The sequence below is a fragment of the Canis lupus genome, chromosome 23, assembly GCF_003254725.2.
Source record: "Canis lupus dingo isolate Sandy chromosome 23, ASM325472v2, whole genome shotgun sequence".
In the NCBI taxonomy this organism is placed as follows: Eukaryota; Metazoa; Chordata; class Mammalia; order Carnivora; family Canidae; genus Canis; species Canis lupus.
The window spans coordinates 33,070,629-33,090,814 of NC_064265.1; the positions used below are offsets into that span (position 1 = coordinate 33,070,629).

The following is a 20,186-nucleotide window of genomic DNA, read 5'->3' on the forward strand; positions in this document are numbered from 1 at the left end:
CTCTTACATACATCCTCCTCTAGGATCCAAAAAACAAGCTGTTTGTGGTTTTGGGAGGCATAATCTATACAAATTCAAACTTTTTCCTTATGTCTTCTTCATATTTTATTAAATTCATTATATTAAGAAATTCCCCCAAATTACCAAAGACCAAATATGTACATTTTTATATAATATTACTAATATCAGCTATAATAACGGTGAGCTAAAGAATAAACACTGACAGTTTCTAGACAGTCTGCTTGCTCCCCCCCCCCCCAAAAAAAAGTGTTTAGGCCACTAAAATAAGATCCCCTTTAAGCGAGAAATATATCTGGTGGTGGTAATAACAGAGTGTAATATGGCTATTATGTAAGTCCAAATTTTCTGCTTATCAAGAAGACCACATGACCTAGCAGATAATCCAGGGTTAAGCTGCTAATCTTTCCTCTGTAATGAGATATAGCAAATAAAAGTAACCTAAACTCAAAAAAGAAAAACAGTTTCTCACCTAATTTCATTTAAGCCTTCAAAAGGTATTCCATCACTTTTAAACAATCCTGGGATATCATCTTAACCTTTTAAACATAATCAAAGATACCATTCAATGAAAACTTCTTGTGTCTGCCTTTACTTCTCTCTGGACCAGGATTTATTTTCTCTGGACCAAGAGGAAAAAGGAATATTAGAAGAATTCTTCAAAAGAGGATGGGACATAAAGCCAGAAAGAGAGATGGCCCAGGGACCACAACTGTTCAGATGGAGGGGACAAGAGAGAACAAAAAATAGCAGTAGAGGAAGTACCTGCTTTAGGCCAAGAAACAAGTTTTACCCTGATGTGGTCCTGAATCCTATCCTCTTACCCATCCCCACATAGACCTATGTTGGACTATATAGTTAACTCCCCAGTCCTTGATTCCAATCTTCCCCTTCTTCCTATTGATAATGAGCACCAGGATTTCAATATTACCAACAATGGCCAAAAGGACCACCACAATGATAACACGGGGGCTAGTTGTCAAATGTCCATAAGGGATGAGAGGGGATTTCTTATTCATGTAAAAATTACCAGCAAGGGACTTCCACAGAAGTGTATATTGAGAAGGCTATCATCCTGGGAGAGTAATTCATCCCTAGCCCTCATCTCAAAATAGGCAGAGCTGGGGCAGCCCCAGTGGCGCAGTGGTTTAGTGCCGCCTTCAGCCTGGGGTGTGATCCTGGGGACCCAGGATCGAGTCCCGTGTCGGGCTCCTTGCATGGAGCCTGCTTCTCCCTCTGCCTGTGTCTCTGCCTCTCTCTCTTTCTCTGAATAAATAAATAAATATAAATAAATAAAGATTCAAAATAGGCAGAGCTAGCAATGTCCATCTCATCAAGGATTTTCCCAGAGGTGTTCTACTGCTGCTTAATACAGAATGAGCTGCCTATAGTGTACCACCAGCATGTATGTGGAATGTTATCAAACAACAGTCACAAAAGAGCCTCTGCAGCTTAGCTTCCCAGCCTACCTTTAAAAGGCACAGGCATCCTAGCAGGGATGCTATTCCAACAAAGATGCTATGTTGTAGGATCAGGTCTTCTTTTTCCAAATCATGGATGACCATCAGGTTCACCCACTGGCAAAATAACATCTGGTTGTACTACTGGACCTTCAAATACCATTTCTGTCACATTTGAGGTTGTACAGGTAATCAATGTCCACAAAGGTACAATTGTTAGGCATTACCAGGCTCTGGCCACTCTTGTTTGCCTTTATCTGTAGGAACTAAGAGGTCTAGAATGGAGAGTTCACCTCAAGAGCCCAGGGCCTGGCACCAGTAGCACTCCTCCCCTTCCACCTCCACCCCTAAATTATCAACTCAATCATGGGACATGTGAAATGTAATGTGGCTGACTGTCATTATTAATGTAAACTCCTCATTAGGATCAAGACATAGGAGTAAGAACTGGATAGGACAGAAAGATACTCATGGGGCTTTGTAACAGAACCCAAAGTGTGCTGCATGGGTGAGTATCTACAACTGTGCTGCCCACAGCTTCCTTTCATATACAAATTTCATTTTTTAGTAATATCAAAATATATAGCTACTGAAACTGTGATTATGTACATTTTGACTGTTAAAATATTAACAATTTCAATTATTAGACAACTTCCTGCTACCGTGGGAACTATCACGTATCTATGCTATTTTATATATGAGAAAAATAAACTTCTGTCTTGTTTAAACATCTATTTACAGTTTTCTACTTCAGCTAAGCTTATTCTAGATGTTTATGTTAAATTTAAATTTTTCATTATGATGTTAAAAATCAGATTAAATGTATGACTCAGCAATTGCACTACAGGGTATTTACCCCAAAGATACAGATGTAGTGAAATGATGGGACACCTGCACCCCAATATGCATAGCAGCAATGTCCACAATAGCCAAGTTATGGAAGGAGCCAAGATTTCCTTCAACAGATGAATGGAAAAGAAGATGTGGTGTGTGTGTGTAAAGGAATATTACTCAGCCATCAGAAAGGATGAATATCTGCCATTTACACAGACGTGGATAGAACTGGAGGGTATTATGCTGAGTGAAATAAGTCAATCGGAAAAAAACAATTATCATATGGTTTCATTCATCTGTGGGATATAAGAAATAGTGCAAGGGACCATAGGGAAGGTGGAGAAACTGGGGAAAAATTAAGAGAAACCATGAGAGACTCCTAACTCTGGAAACAAAGGGTTGCAGAAGCAGAGACGGGTAGAGGGATAGGGTATCAGGTGACAGGCATTAAGGAGGGCATGGGACAAGATGAGCACTGGATGCTATACTGTATGTTGGCAAACTGAATTTAAATTTTAAAAATCAGAATAAATGTTTTAGTATTTTTATATGATTTTTATTTTTTTATGATTTTTAAATCCTTTATCCAATATCTTACAGCAGTAGTCATAGATATAAACACGTATTTCTTATGTTATATTTTGACTAATTCTACTAATCATAGCTAGTATTTATATCTGCTTAATTCTCTAAGGTTTTACTCCTCACTATCTTCGTTGTAATATTTCCTTCCTTCAATATCTTCTGGCCATCTTTGTCAGATTCATTTCAGTCAGTGATATACTTGCTCTCTCCTAATATCTCATTAGAATTTCTTTTCTAATTACACTTCTTCAATATTCTCCAGCCATTTTAATACTTATTGAACCTTTTAAGTTTTGCAATGAACATTTAGAAATTCAGTTGTTGTTATGAAACACTTTTATCCATTTTATTAATGGCTCAGTAATGTATGCAATTTCTATGAAATCATAACTATGAGTTCAAACACAAGTTAACAGGTGACATTTAAATAAACTCACAGGTGCTTTTCCACTTTCTTTAGTGTAGTCAGTAAAATGCACACAGCTAAATCTTGAGGAAGAATTTCTCTGTATTTTATATGTTGAGATTTTGGCAACATCATTTGTATGTGGGGGACTAGAAGAAATCAATGGCGTTTAAAAATTCAAGTTTCCTTTACATCAGAACAAAGCTTCCTCTCTAAGGGAGAGAGAATGACTGATCACAGACTATCCCCTAAGACATCTCTCCTTTTCCAATCATACTGAAATGGACAAAACCAGTTTTCCCTTCAGAGTCACATGTCAAAAGCAAACAGAAGACTAAATTGTGTCAGGAGGTACATCTCATTTATAGTCTAACTCCAATTCCTATTCACAGAAGTTATTATTAGTAAGTAGTACACTAAGACAATTAGTATTTATCAATGGTTTGTGATGGTATATTAACAGACCATTTGATTAGTATGGAGGATTTCCTTTCCCTTCTATGATTAGAAAGTTTAGGCAGACAAGGATCAGACAAGTTTAGTTCATCTGTATCTCTTGCACCTAACCCCATGCCTGAAACAATCAGCTTTTAATGAATTTTTGTTAATGAATAACCTATATAATCCAACATTTTAGTTGATATCTGAGGGAACAGAATTCAAATACCAATGGATTACAGAAGTTCACTCAAATGCTAATAAGCTCATAACTACAACAACAAAAAATACCAGTTAGATTAAGTAAATAACATGAATGTTCCAAAATTCAACATGCATTCAGTGTCACATATCTAAAAGTAAGAATGTCCAAACCAAATTATTTCCATATCCATCCTCCAACACCTATCGTCATGCAAATTTTCTTTGGTGAACACCACCAAGTCAAACTAGAAATCACCTTAGATTTTTTCCTTTTTCTCATCTTTCAGAATTACGCCATAGCCTTAATATTTGTAGACTCTGTCACTTCCTCTTCATCCTCACTGACACTCTAAATTTAAACATGCATTTCTTCCTAATTGATTAATAAAAATCTGGATCAGTAAAAAGATTCTGATTCCAGTCCTACAACCTCCAAATCATTATCTAAACTGCATCCAGGAAAGTATTTCTAAAAATGCTACCATTCATCAATAAAGTCCTTTTCTTTCTAAAATGCCATCAATTTTACTAAAAGGTCTTCTGTAGCCAATATTTTTGGAAAATTACTACATTCTTTCCCCTGTTGGAGGCACAAAATGTGAAGATTTTGAAAAGATTTGTATTAAAGAACCTGATTTTTTTGTTTGTTTGTTCAGCATCCCACAAACCCTTGATTCCTACAATTATGTATGGCTTTTCTGTCTTCTTGGTTTTTTTGCCTATCAAAACACTCAAGGTACAGAATCTAACCTTTCTCTTAGCTCTATTTTTACTAGAGCATTGTATGCCCTCTACAGTAAAAGGTATAGATCTCATCTTTTCATGTCTTGTTTCTACCATAAGAAATACTCTTTGCTGCCTATCTAATTCCCACCCATCATTCAAGTCACAGTACAAACTTTATGTATTTAGGCAAGCCTTCCATAGGCCTAAGTGAATTTTTCATGTTTTCAACCCACCCTGTGTATCTTCTTACTAAAGTATTCTACAATATGCTTCCCTGAGGACAAAACTGTGGTTTTAGTTCTGAATATACAGCCTCTGGTTACAAGAGGTGCATAAGTACCTATTCAGCTAGTGAAATGGATTCTTTACAATTCTGATAGGGAGAAAAGACAGGAAAGCCATAAATAGTTGTAGGAATCAAGGGTTTATGGAATGCTGAATAAACAAAAGTAATCAGGTTCTTCAATACAAATCTAATCAAAGCTTTCACATTTTGTACCTCTCCAAAGGGGAAAGGATGCAGTCATTTTCCAAACATACTAAAGAAGACCTTGTTTGGGGAAGCATTTCAGAAACACTTATTTTTATTTCAGATAACACAATAAACACGATAGACAAGGTAAAGAGGACCCAGCTTCAACAACACTTAATATTTTACGACCACACTTGTTTCTTTTTCCTTCTTCTGCAGTTTCAGTTGCAGCACCCCACATAGACCTATCTGATCCCATTCTCTTTCTGTCTTCTAGGTAAACAATATCATAAACTTGATTTGAACTTATGTGTTTACACTTTACCATAAGTGGTACAATATAGTATGTATCATTCTGTAGCTTTGCTTTGTTCTTTAAAATGCATTTCTGCATTTCTGAAATAATGCATAACAGTACCTACCTATAGCTCTAGTTCACTCATTTCAATCACTACAGAAAACTTAAGTTTCCAAATACCACATTTTATTTATCGATTATCCAATTCATATACATTTAGGTTCTAAATGTATTTTTTGCTATTATATGCAAAACAATAAAAAGAATTGTATTTGCCTCCTTTATATACACAAAAAAATTTCTAGAGGTTACATCTAGGAAATGAATTGCTTTTCTTCAAAGTAGTCACAATTTTTTTAAAAAATCAAAGAAGAATAAAAAGATGGCTTCCACAGTGTAGGCACTCATTAAATATTTACAAAATGAATGAAAAATGGATAGGTCATCCAACTTTTCTTGATAATGCCAAATTTTTTCCAAAGGGTTTAGACAGATTTGTACTCCCAATAGTTGGCACTCTATAGCTTTACTTACCCTTAGTATCTTCTACTATTTTAATGTTATTCAATCTGATGAGTGAGACACAGTATTTTATAGTGTTATAGCCAAAATTTTATTATTTCATCTTTAGCACTTTATTTGAATGAGCTCTTGCCTCCTATTACATATTCTAATAGATTATTACTGCTGCACAGAAGGCTGATTTTTTAATGTCAATTTTCTTTCTAGGAATTTCGCCGAACACTTTCGTTAGTTCTAATAGTCTATAATTTATCCTGAAAAATCTGCAAAGACAGTTCCATATTCTATAAGTACGTATAATTTTATATCTTCCTTACCAAGCTAAGGAAATTCCCTCTTGTTCCTATTTCACTAAGAGTTACTGTTCATCACAAACATCACCTAAACTTTATCAAATGCTTTTTTTCTAAACATTTCACATAAGGATAAGTTCTCCCTTCTAAAACATGTCTATCTGGTATATTATAGTAAAATATTTTTTAATAGTATAATAGTTTACTATTAAAACTATTTTACTATCCTTGGATAGTAAACCACCTTTATGCAGATAAAATTTCTAGGTTTTAAAAATGTATTGACCCCCAATCATTATTATTTTTATTTAATTGGCCTTTTCTACAATTTCTTTCTCTATTTAATTTCCATTTCTACTTTATCCCTTCCTTCCTAATTATTTCTCTTTCTTCTTAATTTCCTTAGGTTTGCTCTTTTTCTAGTTTCAACTGCTTTTGCTAATATTAATACATTTAAGACTGTATATTTATTCAATTAGTGCTTTAACTGGCCTCAATATTTTTACTAACAGTATTTTAATTAACATTCACACATCAACTCTTTATATAACCTCTTAACCATATCTGTAAGTATAATTCAGAAGAATCTATTTTTTGTATTTCAATGTTATTTGCACTGTGGTCAGACAATAGGATCAAATATTCCTTGAAATTATTTAAAGATTCCCTTTTAATCCTTCATGTTCTGCAGCTATACTCTACTATTTAAAAATAAGTAATTATTTTTACTTACATTGCTCACTCCTGAGAACAAACTCTGGATCTGAGGAAATATGCCTAAGAAATTTTTCTAAAATTATCTCCTAAAAACCATGTCTCTTCTATTCCCTTTGATTTCTTCCTCTAGCATATTTTGAGCCCTTCAATACATACCAAAGTCACGCAACTGCTCTTTCACATTTACTTCTTTATTTCTCCGGACTACATTCTAAACGAACGCCTAATAAATGTCAATTTTTGAATTCTCCCTTTGATGGCATCTACTGTAGTTTCTTTCCCTCAGTAAAACTAATTAAATTTATTCCCTTTTTTGTTAGATACCATTTCTCCTTTCATCTCTCTAGTACCTTAAATTGCTATTTATTTCTTTTACTATTCATCCCTCCCCATCTGAAGTTTTGTGATTATCTCTGCTTATCCTGGTCATTCCACTGCAGAACTAGATCATATAATGCAGGTTTAGAGTTTACAGCTTTAAAATAATATGGTGAATTTTTATAGACCCAGTCACCAACTTAGTTAAGCAGACATTTCAATTCTGGTCCTCATTTTAAGAACGATGCCTGTCTTCTCCCTTTTCTCAGCTCTTGATTTCCCATAAATAAAGTTTTAGATTATTATCCAACCAAGGACCCTCTTGAGTATTAAGAGTCTCTATTGATAACTACATAAACAACAAGCATAAACTAGGAGTCTCAAAGGTAACCTGGGATACACAATCCCCTAAACATATGCTTTAGCTTATGCAACAGTTATCAGTGCCTTTCTTCAGTCTCCTTAAAAGTATGGAGACTAATGTTAGGCCCTGGCTTCATGTACTAATAAGCCTGACTCTATTCCTCTGTTTCATGGAACAATTTGAGTCCTTTTAACACACAAAAACCAAATTCTTGGCTGTAAGTACCTTCTTCTCTATGCTAAACCCAATCCTCTTCATCATTGTAGACTATCTTCTACTTTAAGCACACAAACATTTAATTTCTAAACTCATTAATGTCTGTATTTTCTTTTTAATATTCATCTATCATTAGAAATGAGGAGGTAATAAATAGTGAGATTAGTGAGATTAGTGTGCCACCTTCAATAAAAGAAACATCAATTTTTTAAATATGCATTCCCTCTACTCAGCAACTACTTTCAGAAATTTATGTTACAAAAACACTCCCACACATACATTTTAGATAGATATCTGACTATTTAAAGAAATATTATGGTTAATAAAATAAAACTATTCTGGTTTATATGAATAGTAAACTAGTTTTAGTAGTGTAGTTTATATTTTAAGAATAAAGCACGTGAAATAAAAACTGTTTAAATAAATTATGGCCCAGTAATGTTAAGGAATAGTATAAAAACATTAAAAATTAAAAAGTAAATTCAGAGGAAATAATGCCCATAATTAGAATCCTGAATGAAAAAAAATTACAAAATAGTCATTATTTGGTTTCAAATTCTAGACCAGATTTTGTTACATTAAATATTGAAGTTATTTTTCATATTTTAAGAAGCTGGTATTGAGATTTAATACAATATACATTAAAATTACCTTTATAAATACAAAGATCTTATAAAATCTTACATGAAAAAAATGAAAGCAAATACTGAAATGCAATGTTTAAATTTATACATAAAACTAAACCTCCTTGGGGTGTCTGAGAGGCTCAGTCGGTTAAGCATCCGACTCTTGATTTCGGCTCTGGTCATGATCTTGGGATCCTGGGATCAAGCCTCATGTCAGGCTCTGCACTCAGCAGGAAGTCTGTTTGAGGATTCTCTCCCTCTGCCCATTCCCCTGCTCAACACTGGCATGCTCTCTCTAAAATAAATAAATAAATCTATAAAAAAAATAATAAAAATAAAAAATAAATTTCCTTCATTTTTCTGCTTAAGTTTCCACCTAAAAGTGGAAAGCCATAAAATACCCTTCAAAAATAAAATATTTATAGTTTGCTAACAATTTTTCTACTGAAGTATAATAAAGAAACTATCAAGCTTTGTGGCTAAAGGTCATTATTTTAAAATTATACTTATGTATCTTAAGAGTCTGACCATTGCTTCAAATTAACTGGAAATTTTGTATTTCTTTTACCATTAGCATCATCACACTACCCCACCTCCCTCTCTTCCCACATGAATTCCAAGATCCTTGAACATATCAATTTGGTAACATACATAAAAAGGAGTAAACACCAAACTCCCTTAAGGAATGCAAAAGGAAATACAGGTTAAAAAATAAAAAGTATACTAACGAAAAGTTCTAAAAGTAAACCTGTTTCATAAGTTACCTAAATTTTAAAGAAACTGAAAATTAAGTATAAAAAATGAGCAAATAAATAGTGAATAAAAAGGCTGAACTTTTATTATTGGTGATCAAAGAAATGCAGATTAAAATAATGAATTACAGTGACACCTAGGTGGTGCAGTCTGCTGAGCCTCCAACTCTTGGTTTCAGCTCAGGTCATGATCTCAGGGTCATGAGATCAAGCCCTGTGTGAGGCTCTATGATTAGTGTGGAATCTGCTTGGATTTTTCTCTCCCTCGATAAATAAATCAATCTTTAAAAGTAAATAACTAAGTAAATAAATAAAACAATGAAATACAATTTTCACCGATGTTACCAAATAGATTCTAAATATAAAGTATTCAGTTGCTAGGCAGACTCTGGTGAAAGATATACTAGTAAAATTTTTTGGAGAGTAGAATGTATTTATGTATTACACAGTTAAGAAATAACCTTTCACCAAATAGTTTTACCTCAACTATTTTAAACGAAAATAAGAACTGAAGAAGTAAACATGAATGACTTCTGTTAACAGTAAAAAAAATGTAAAGATGCACTAAAAGAATAGCAAAATAATTATGGTTTACCTTACACTAACTTAGTAAGAAGCCAATAATTATGAGCTCTTGCAAAATATTTAGTAATTATGTTAAGTGAATGAGGAAAGAGAAGGGAGAATAAGAAGTTTATAAAAGATCACATACACAAAATAATTATGGAATATTAATTATGGTTATTCCTAGTTCACTATTTAATCCTTTTTTATACCCTTTCTTATTTGAAATATTCTTCAGTACACATATTACTTATTTTAAGCCTGATTCTAAAAAAAATACTATGGCAATAAAAATTTTCTTAGGTAGCTATTATACAAAAGTCATTTTACTCAGTACACTGTAATCTAAAGTGCCTTTCCTAATACTATTTAGAAAACAAAAGTTTTTAAGATAAATTTCTCAATGTTATACAATCAGCAAGATGTGTAAAATGTCACTTAAAAGGATTCACATAGGTGTACTGCTTTGTAAATAAAAACACTTAAAATTTACCTGCATTGCACTTTTCCCCAATTTCACCACTTCAAATAATGTGACAGGCTCCCCTTCACCATTCTGTTGAGGGTGCCCATTAGCTCTTCCACGACCTGTTCCTCTAACAGTAGATTCAATTCTACTCTTCTCTCCTGGAGATTTTCGAGGTTTCTTATTTGTAGACTGATAAAAAGATGAGGGAAACATTAAATTAAACACAGGTACACTTTGCTTTATGCAGAATACCTCAGTTATGTATGACCCTGTGATAAATACTTAGCACTACCTACAGGTAAGAGATACAATTCCTGACCAAAGGAAGCTTTACAACTTTTAGTAATTAAAAACAAACTGCAAACGGTAAAGTGTAATTTATATAAGACATGAAAATTTAAAAAGAAGTTAGTGTTTTACACAACAATAATGCCAATGCTGAAGATTTTAACCATGCCTCCTTTACATCTCTTTCTTTATACCTTCCTCAATAGTCTATTCCCTCAGAAACCTCATTCAATAAAATTTAACTTGGAAATACTGCATATTCAACTTCTCTATATAGATCCTCAAGTATTTCTTACTACTCATGTAACAAACATACACTGAACATATTTAAAATTGTTCTAGGTTCTAGAAATACAACAATAAACTATACAAACACTCCTGCCTTGACGGAATTGATACTCATCCCATCTCCCCAATTTTTTAAAAAAACTCAACATTAGCTACCACTTTATGTCTAACCTTTAAGCCATGGGCAATTTGATAGAATCACCAGCAGTCACTATTATTATTCCCATAAATTTCATTCATATATAAACTCATCACGGTTGCTGCTTCACCAAACTTACCAATGAAAATAGTGTTGCCAAATATAATACACACGTTTTGAAACTCTATCAATAAGCCACATGGATTTTGTCCTTTCAGATATTTTTTGCCTCCCTATATTTCTTACCTGTTAGGTAGGTCTCTGAGACTCAAGTAATCTTGACAGTTGTGAGGATTTCTGGCCAAGTGTTTTATAGAATGTTCATCAACTAGGTTTTGTCTGATGGTTTTTCTCATCACTACACTGAGATAAGGGTTTGGAGAAGATTTTTTTTCACCTCATATCAAAGGTATACACTACCAACATGATTTATTACTGTAAATGCTGACTTTAATCAATTGACTAAGGTGGTGTTTGTCAGGTTTCTCCATTGTAAAGTTACTTTTCCGCCCCCTTCCATAGTGTACTTTTGGAGGAAAGATACCTCATACATCCCACATTTAAGAGGTGGGGAGTTATTCAACATTTTTTTCAGGCAGAAGTATTTACATATATTTAGAAATTCTTTAGTATGGGAGACATGTCTGTTCTCATTCATTCAATCATTTAAACTAATGTGGATTCATTAGAATTTATTTTATCCTCTGGGTTATAATTCAACACAGTTCTACTATTCAACCTGCTTCAGCTCTGGCCATTGGGAAATCTTTTATTTGGCTCTTACATCCATTTCACATACGCCCATCTGTGTGTGTACTTATGTGTCTTACTAATTACGTTCTGACAGCATAATATTCTGCAGGCTCATCTTATATATTCCCTTCCTCAATTTAAAAACCAGCCAATACTCCAAGGACTCTAGTTCCTTTTATTGGAGAATGATATCAGAAGAAGATCTGGGCAATAGGTTTTGTTTCTTGATATTGAGTGTCCTTTCTTCTAGGCTCTAAAGCAAAGAAATATGTGCTCTCTCTATATACATGTAAATATATTCATTTATATTTTATTTATTTATTTAAATAAATAAATTGGTATGGTCCCAACCCAACAGTGACAAACCTGGCACCCACTAGTATGCAGTATTAGAACTGTTCAATCATACCCCAAAAGAAACAATTTCATTAACCAGATTATATTGCTTATATATACAACGTAGTTTCTTTGATTTTAGTATTACAAATTCATTTCCAAAGTTACTTAAGTCAGCAACTTCCTGCCCAACTCCCTCCAGTGACATGGTTTCAAATACTTCAAAAAGAGGTAGACTGCTTTGTCACGTGCTACATTCCATCCTAGTATCCACCTAACCTCCTAAATGAATTTATAAAATCTATACTTATAAAATTCACTTTTTCAGTGAAGTTCAATGGGTTTTAACAAATGTACAGTGTCATGTATGCACAATATAATATCAAAGAAAAGTTTTCATCATCTGAAAAAAAAATCCCCGTGTTTCTCCTACTCTACCCTCCCACTTCTCTTTGGCAAACAATGAATTCTTTGATCCTAACTATAGTTTTAGTTTTTACAGATTCACATAGTTAAATCACACAATATGTAGCCTCTTTAGGCTGTATCTTTCACTTTAACAATATACATTTGAGTTTCATCTATGTCTTAGTGGCTGAATAGCCAATTTCTTTTCATTCCTAAATAATATTCCATTGTATGAATGCATCACATTTTGCCATTCACTTACCTAATGATGGACATCTTGGTCACCATTTCTTGACAGGAATAAAGCTGCTATACACATTTATATATAGCATTTTGTACAGACATAATTTTCAAATGAGTTACGTAAAAATCTAGGATGATTTTTTTTTTTAAAGATTTTATTTATTTATTCATGAGAGACAAAGAGAGAGAGGCAGACACATAGGGAGAGCAGGCTTCCCACAAGGAGCCTGATGTGGGACTCGATCCCAGGACCCTGAGATCACAACCTGAGGCAAAGGCAGATGCTCAACCACTGAGCCACCGAGGTGCCCTGGATGATTATTATTGAATCATACGATAAAACTACATTTAGCTTTGTAGAAAAACCTGCCAGAATGTCTTCCAAAGTAGATATAATTTTTGCATTCCCAATGATGAATGAGAGTTCCTAATGCTTTGTAGTCTTGACAGCTTTGTCAGGTTTTTGGATTTCAGCTATTCTAATAGATATACAGTTATTATCTCATTGTTATCTTAATTTGCAATTCCTAAATGACACATGACTAAGGATTTTTAATAATTCTTCACAATAAAGTTTTCTGTTCCAATTACTAGAATAGATACTATTTCCTGACTAGGCCTCGATTGTCTACACTTGCACTAACATGGTAGCCCCTACTCTCATGTAGCTGAGAAGGTGAAATAGGACTAGTCAAAAATAAAATGTCTGGACAGTAAGCATAAAATAGTCACAAGATTGTAAAGATTTAAAATGAAAAATAACATATATAATATCTCACTTATAATGTTATATTAATTACATGAGGAAATAACATATTAGATATATTAATTTTATTACCCATTTTTGGGGGATCTTAGTAGAAAATATGAAGTTGCAGATGTGGCTCACATCTTATTTCTGTTGAACGATCCCACATTATTCCAATACTATACCCACAGTAATTCTTATACTACAAAAGTAATTCCATCACATCTCTAACCTTTAGTGACCCTCCTAACCATCACTTTAAAATCCAAACTCTTCAGCATGGCAAGTAAGGCTATTATTTACTATCTGTTCAGTCACCTACCATACCAAATCCCTCTTTACAGGCTAATAAAGTTGCCTAAAAACATTTCATGCATTCATTCTCTGTAGCTAGACTCTTGATTTTGGCTCCTCCTAATAAGTCTTGTATCTGGGCTCACTCTTCAGAGTAACAAATATTTTCTCAGTATCATGCAAGCACATGTTTCTGTGTGTGTGTGTGTTGTGTATGCATATATGTATGTTTGAAGAGAGGAAACAAAATGTTATTTTTCCATATTAAATAAGTTATACACTCACATGGCCTAAATCAAAAGGTGATTAACGTTTTATAATGAAAATTTGCCCACCCCTACCCTCAATCCACAATCTACTTTCCTAAGAGACAAACACTACTACTCAGTACTTGTATGTCATATAAACAAAGAAATGCATATGAAATTTAAAAAGAAACCAGGGCACCTGGGTGGCTCAGTTGGTTAAGCGTCTGCCTTCAGCTCAGGTCATGATCTCAGGGTCCTGGGATCAAGCCCCATGTTAGGCTCCCTGCTCCATGGGGAGCCTGCTTCTCCCTTTTTCTCTCTGCCCTGCTCCTGCTCTCTCTCAGTCTCTATCTCTTTCTCAAATAAAATCTTTTATAAAAAAGAAGAAATAAATGGAAATCCATTCTATGTTCATGGGTTGGAAGAATATTCTTTTTTTTTTTTTTTTAAAGATTTTATTTATTTATTCATGATAGTCACAGAGAGAGAGAGAGAGAGAGGCAGAGACACAGGCAGAGGGAGAAGCAGGCTCCATGCAGGGAGCCCGATGCGGGACTCGATCCCGGGTCTCCAGGATCGCGCCCTGGGCCAAAGGCAGGCGCTAAACCGCTGCGCCACCCAGGGATCCCCTGGAAGAATATTCTTAAGAGGTCAATACTTCCCTAAGTAACCTACAGATTCAATGCAATCTCTATCAAAATCTAAATTACCCATTTTGCAGAAATAGAAAAACACTCTATAATTCACAGGGAATCCCAAAAGGAACTAAAATGACCAAAACAATCTTAAGGGGGGAAAAAAAACAGTGGAAGACTCACACTTCTTGAGTTCAAAACATATTACAAAAATACACTATGAAAACAGTGTGGTGTTGGCATAAAAGCAAACATATAGATCAGTAGAATATAAAAGAGAGCCCAGAAACAAACTCTCATATGTATGGTTTAATGATTTTTGACAAGGGTGTCAAAACCACTCAATGGGTAAAGAGCAAAAGGCAACCCACGGAATGGGAAGAAATATTTACAAATCATATCTGATAAGGGATTAATATCCATAATATATTAAAAACTTATTAACTAGACATTTCTCCAAATAAGATATGTAAATGGCCATTAAGCACAGGGAAAAGATGATCAATCTCACTAATCATTAGGGAACTGCACATTAAAACTACAATGAGATGGAACTCCTCAATTATTAAGATGACTATGGGATGCTTGGGTGGCTCAGCAGATAAGCAGCTCAGGGCGTGATCCTGGAGTCCCAGGATCGAGTCCTACATCAGGCTCCCTGCAGGGAGCCTGCTTCTCTCTCTGCCTGTGTCTCTGCCCCTCTCTCTGTGTGTCTCTCATGAATAAATAAATAAAATATTTTTAAAAATTATTAAGATGGCTACTATCAAAAAAAGAGAAAACATTTCTTGGAGAGGATATGGAGAATTCTGATTTCTCATCAATCAGAATTCTCCACATCCCATCATGCACTGTTGATGGGAATGTAAAATGGTACAGCCATTGTGGGAAACAGTATGTCAGTGCCTCAAAATATTAAAAATAAAAGTACCATAAGATCATCCAATTACACATGTAACTATATAACCAAAAGAACGGAAAGCAGGGTCTCAAAAACTTATTTGTACACCCAGCAACATTCTTCACAATAGCCCACACTTAAAAGCAACCCCAGTATCTACTGATGGATGAATGGATAAGCAAATGTGGTATATACACACAATGGAATATTATTCCACTTTAAAAGGGAAGGAAATTCTAACATAATCTACAACATGGGTAAACCTTGAGGACATTATCCTAGGTAAAAGAAGCCAGTCACAAAAGGCAAATACTACTATTATTCCACTTATATAAGGTACTTATTCAAAATCATAGATAGAAACTGGTTCCAGAGGGAAAGCAGAAATAGGGCATTATTGTTTAATGGGTATAGAGTTTTACATTTTTGTTTTTATTAAAGTATATCAATTTTATAATAGTTTCAGGTATACGACATAATGAGTCAATATTAATATATATAATGAAGTGACCACCACAAATAATCTAGTTATGTTACTGTACAAAATTCTTAAAATATTACTAACTATATTTTCTATGCTCAACATTGTATCCTCATGTCTTATTTATTAGAGTTACAGTTTTAAAATAAGAAATTTCTAAAAAAATAAATAAATAAAATAAAATAAAATAAAATAAGAAATTTCTGGAGATGGTGGTGATGACTGCACAATATTCTGAATGTATTTAATACAATTGAACTGTACACGTGAAAATGGTTAAGTTGGCAGATTTTTAGGTGTATTTCACCAGAATAAAAAAAAATGGGGAAAAACCCAAATATATTATATACATATATATTTCTTATATATTTCTACATATCTATTATACTTTATGTTACTTATGCACAGTTCTGCACCATTCTATTTTCACAGATTTTTAGTCAATCTATAGTCTGTCCTAGAGAATACCTCAATTCTTTTCTGAAAGCTGTAGTGTTGCATTGAACAGACATACAGTAATTTTTTTAGACATTAACTTGCTGATGGGCATTTATTTTATTCTGGATATTTTACAATTACAAATAACACAATGACAAGTAAGCCTGTGTATGTGTAGAAATGTTTCTGCGTGTCACATAGACATACATTATTATACATATATAGTATATAGGTAATATGAGCTAAACTCCCTAAGTAAAGAGGAAATAAGCCAGAATTCTCACACCCGGGATCCTTTAGAATGGATCATAAAGGGGGGAAAGATCACAAAAATCCATTTCATCTAATCTAAGATCCATCAATTTTATTCCCATTATCCCAAGAGTGATTTTCCCATATTCCAAATTCGGACAGTAATAAACAGTAAAAGATGCTCAGAAAGACTGTCCCTAATAAAGGTTAAGAAGAGAGGAGGTAATAATGCAACACAGGATACATACAATCAATCTTCAGGTTATACCCAAAGGATACAATTTTGCAGTCCTGAGAAGAATCCCCATCTCAGACATATAAACTACATTTATCCCACTCAAATCACATGTTTGCTTGGAGTCTGGCAGGGGGCCAGAGATGTAGGGGGAATTTAAGAATTTTGACAGTTATTTTAACAGGTAATACTACATATGTAACCCTTTATTAACTTGTGACTTAACAGGCTCCCTTCCCTACTCATTTTTGCCACAAAGGTGAGACCGCCTGTAGGTGTATTCCCATTCCTAAACAAGGATCCAAAGTGCTCAGATGAAAGAAACAGATGATGTTCCACATCAAAGTTGCTTAGTTGTTTCAAGAGTCCTTGCCTTAATTCACAGATTACTAATACCTTAGTAACCTAGCCAGTAAACCAGTTCCTCTGGAACTAGAGTTCCATCCTACCATTATCAGTTTACCCCAGGGACTGACTGAAGTCCTATCCTTGAATCTCAGGCCATTAGGTATGTCTCCCACAAGAGGCTGCCAGACCACAGATACGGCAAAGATCTAGCTAAGAAGACATCTCTAAATGCTTACTGATTCTGGACACACATACACACACATCTTCCTGACAAAACGTGATCCACTAACCCCATCTACCCCAACTACTTCTTGCCTAGGAAATCTTTCTTAAATTTTTAAAAAATATTTATTTATTTATTCATGATATACATAGAGAAAGAGAGAGGCAGAGACACAGGCAGAGGGAGAAGCAGGCTCCATGCCGGGAGTCCAACGTGGGACTCGATCCTGGGACTCCAGGATCGTGCCCTGGGCCGAAGGCAGGCGCCAAACTGCTGAGCCACCCAGGGATGCCCATCTTTCTTAAATTAATAGCAAAGTGGATCTCCTCCCAAATACCGGTCTCAACCCAGGGGGCATGTCTAATTTCTAAGTCACGTCTTACAGAGTCTCGCCTACTTTAACCTTCCAGAATTCCTGCTTAAGAGCTCAAGTGATACTTAAGTGGTATTATAGCCAAATATGCAGAACCTGAATCTAACCATTAGCAAAGACAAACTAATTCCATCTACAGAACACAAGGTTTGAGAAGAGAGACTTTTTTTTCACTATTCAACACAACTTTTATTTCTTTATTCATCATGCAGTTACTATGTACCAGATACATTAAAAAGTTTATCCTTCCATACACTACCACACACGGTTTTCAAAGAACTTACAGTATTTAAGATGTATTTTTCAACATCCCAATACAATGCTGTCAACTGGTGGTGGAGGAAGATTCATGCTTCGAATCCCATTAAAAACAGTTTAAATGAGATGTCCATGGTTCATAGGGTTACTACCAAAGAAACCTAGAGTCATGTGTTCATTGCTGGAGCTAATTCAAAGGACACGGGGCGGGGGGTGGAGGGTGGGGAGTGGGATGCTAATAAATAATTACATGTAGGAAAACAAAACTACCCAAAATAAAGCCTGCCTAAAACTATTAAGTAATGACTTTCACAGAAAATATGCTCATGAAATCATTAAGCTACACACTCTTCACTGCATCTTTGCGAAAATGATGTAATCAAATGTCAGAGTTTAGAACAAATGCTTTATGAAAAAGTGTCTGTTACTTAATTTAAATGTGTATCTATACTTCTGGTAAACTGTTTTAAGTTAGCACTGCTGTGCAGGAAAATTAACAACCCTAAACTACGCTATCGCAACAGCTTTGTATAAAATGAACTGCACTCTGAATATGCAATGACTTTTCTAGAAACTTTAAGAGACACAGATTTACCAATATTGTTTTTTAGTTTGGTGCCTTACCTGAATTTATCTGTACTCTGTGCTCTGAATGTGCAGTAACACCGATCCTTTCACAATCGTGTATATAAACATACTTGGAATAACTTAATACAAAATCATTACATAAAAATTATTTTTTAACAACCAGGAACACAAATAACTGCAACATAATACTGCAACTGTACACTACAGTCTATAAAAAATATTTGGCATAGAAATTTGATTTAAGGTAAGTGCTCCAAGTGTTCTATGAACAGACAGAGAATTTCCAGTAACAGATAACCAGAGAAAGTTTCACAGAAGAGATGAGCTGCCAGTTGGAACTTAATGGATTAGTAAAATTGGTATGATTACCATAAATAGAATTCAGGAAACAAGGTTTCTAGAAAGGAAAAACACCATGAAGCACAAGACACCCACACATAGAGAAGGGTAAAGAAATGTATCTGATTGAATGAAAGTTTATAAATAAGGAAACACAATAAAATATTAGGTTGTAAGGCAAAATAGAAGACCATAACTCACAACAAAAAAGCACTTCTTATTATCTGAACAAGTTAAATAAAAAAGTCAACTTGGCACTATTTTTTTTAATGTAATAAAAAAGGGAAAAGACTAAAGGCAGGAAGTTAACAGTTCAAACTCCCTATAAAGTGAAACCTAAAAAAAGGAAATTGGGGAATGTAAAAGAAGAGACAGATGTAGAAGACACTGTGAAATAAAAATTTACCAAATCGGATCTAATTAGATACAGAAGGGAGGGAATGGAATGTGGGATGAGGAAACTGAATGGTGATTCACATTTTAATTGTGAGTTCCTGGAAGAATTATGCTATGCTTTAACTAAATTAAGGAACTCCAAACTAAAAATTAGTCTATAGAATATTAAATGAAAAATTAATAATAAAATAGGAAACAAAGTTGGTTTGAGAAAGGAGATAGAAGTCCAAATGATGAATACATTTCAAAAAGTGATCAGAAAAGTGTGTAGGCTTAAGTTACAAAAAAATCATTTTATAATGAGATTACTGGTTTTAGAAACATAAAAATAGGAAAGTGCTATAGAAAATGATAAATGGGCAATTCAAAAAAGAAACAACGATCAATATTTCAAAACATATTGTTAAAATTTACATCACTTAAAAATAAGCACATTTTTAATAATTAGTATAATCAACAGTAGATGGGCAATGCTATGTATTTTGCTGTGTGAAAGGCAAACCAGCAATACACCTCCAAAGCTTTCAAAACATGGCATACCTTTCTGGCTGACCAACTCCACTTTTAAGAATTTAGGATTTAAAAAAAGATCAATGGATCTATAGCAAAATTTGGGAAATAGTTTGTGTCAGTATGGAAAATTTATTTGTGATAGTTTATGCCAGTATGGTTTAGATTAATGAAGAATTTTT

General features: G+C 34.1%; 1 protein-coding gene across 11 annotated transcripts in view; it reads right to left on the reverse strand.

Annotated features, from left to right (window-relative positions):
• STAG1 (stromal antigen 1) overlaps nt 1-20,186 on the reverse strand; it is a 393,923-nt gene that overhangs the window by 239,685 nt on the left and 134,052 nt on the right. For 9 of the 11 annotated variants that reach the window (XM_025449001.3, XM_035704782.2, XM_049099671.1 and 6 more), the window contains one exon: nt 10,307-10,471. The exons of 1 other annotated variant lie outside the window; for it this stretch is intronic. In XM_025449001.3, coding sequence (XP_025304786.1) covers nt 10,307-10,471 — 165 coding nt within the window. Of the gene's footprint in view, nt 1-10,306; nt 10,472-20,186 lie in introns of those variants that run through there. One more of the 11 variants, XM_049099676.1, reaches the window with a different exon arrangement.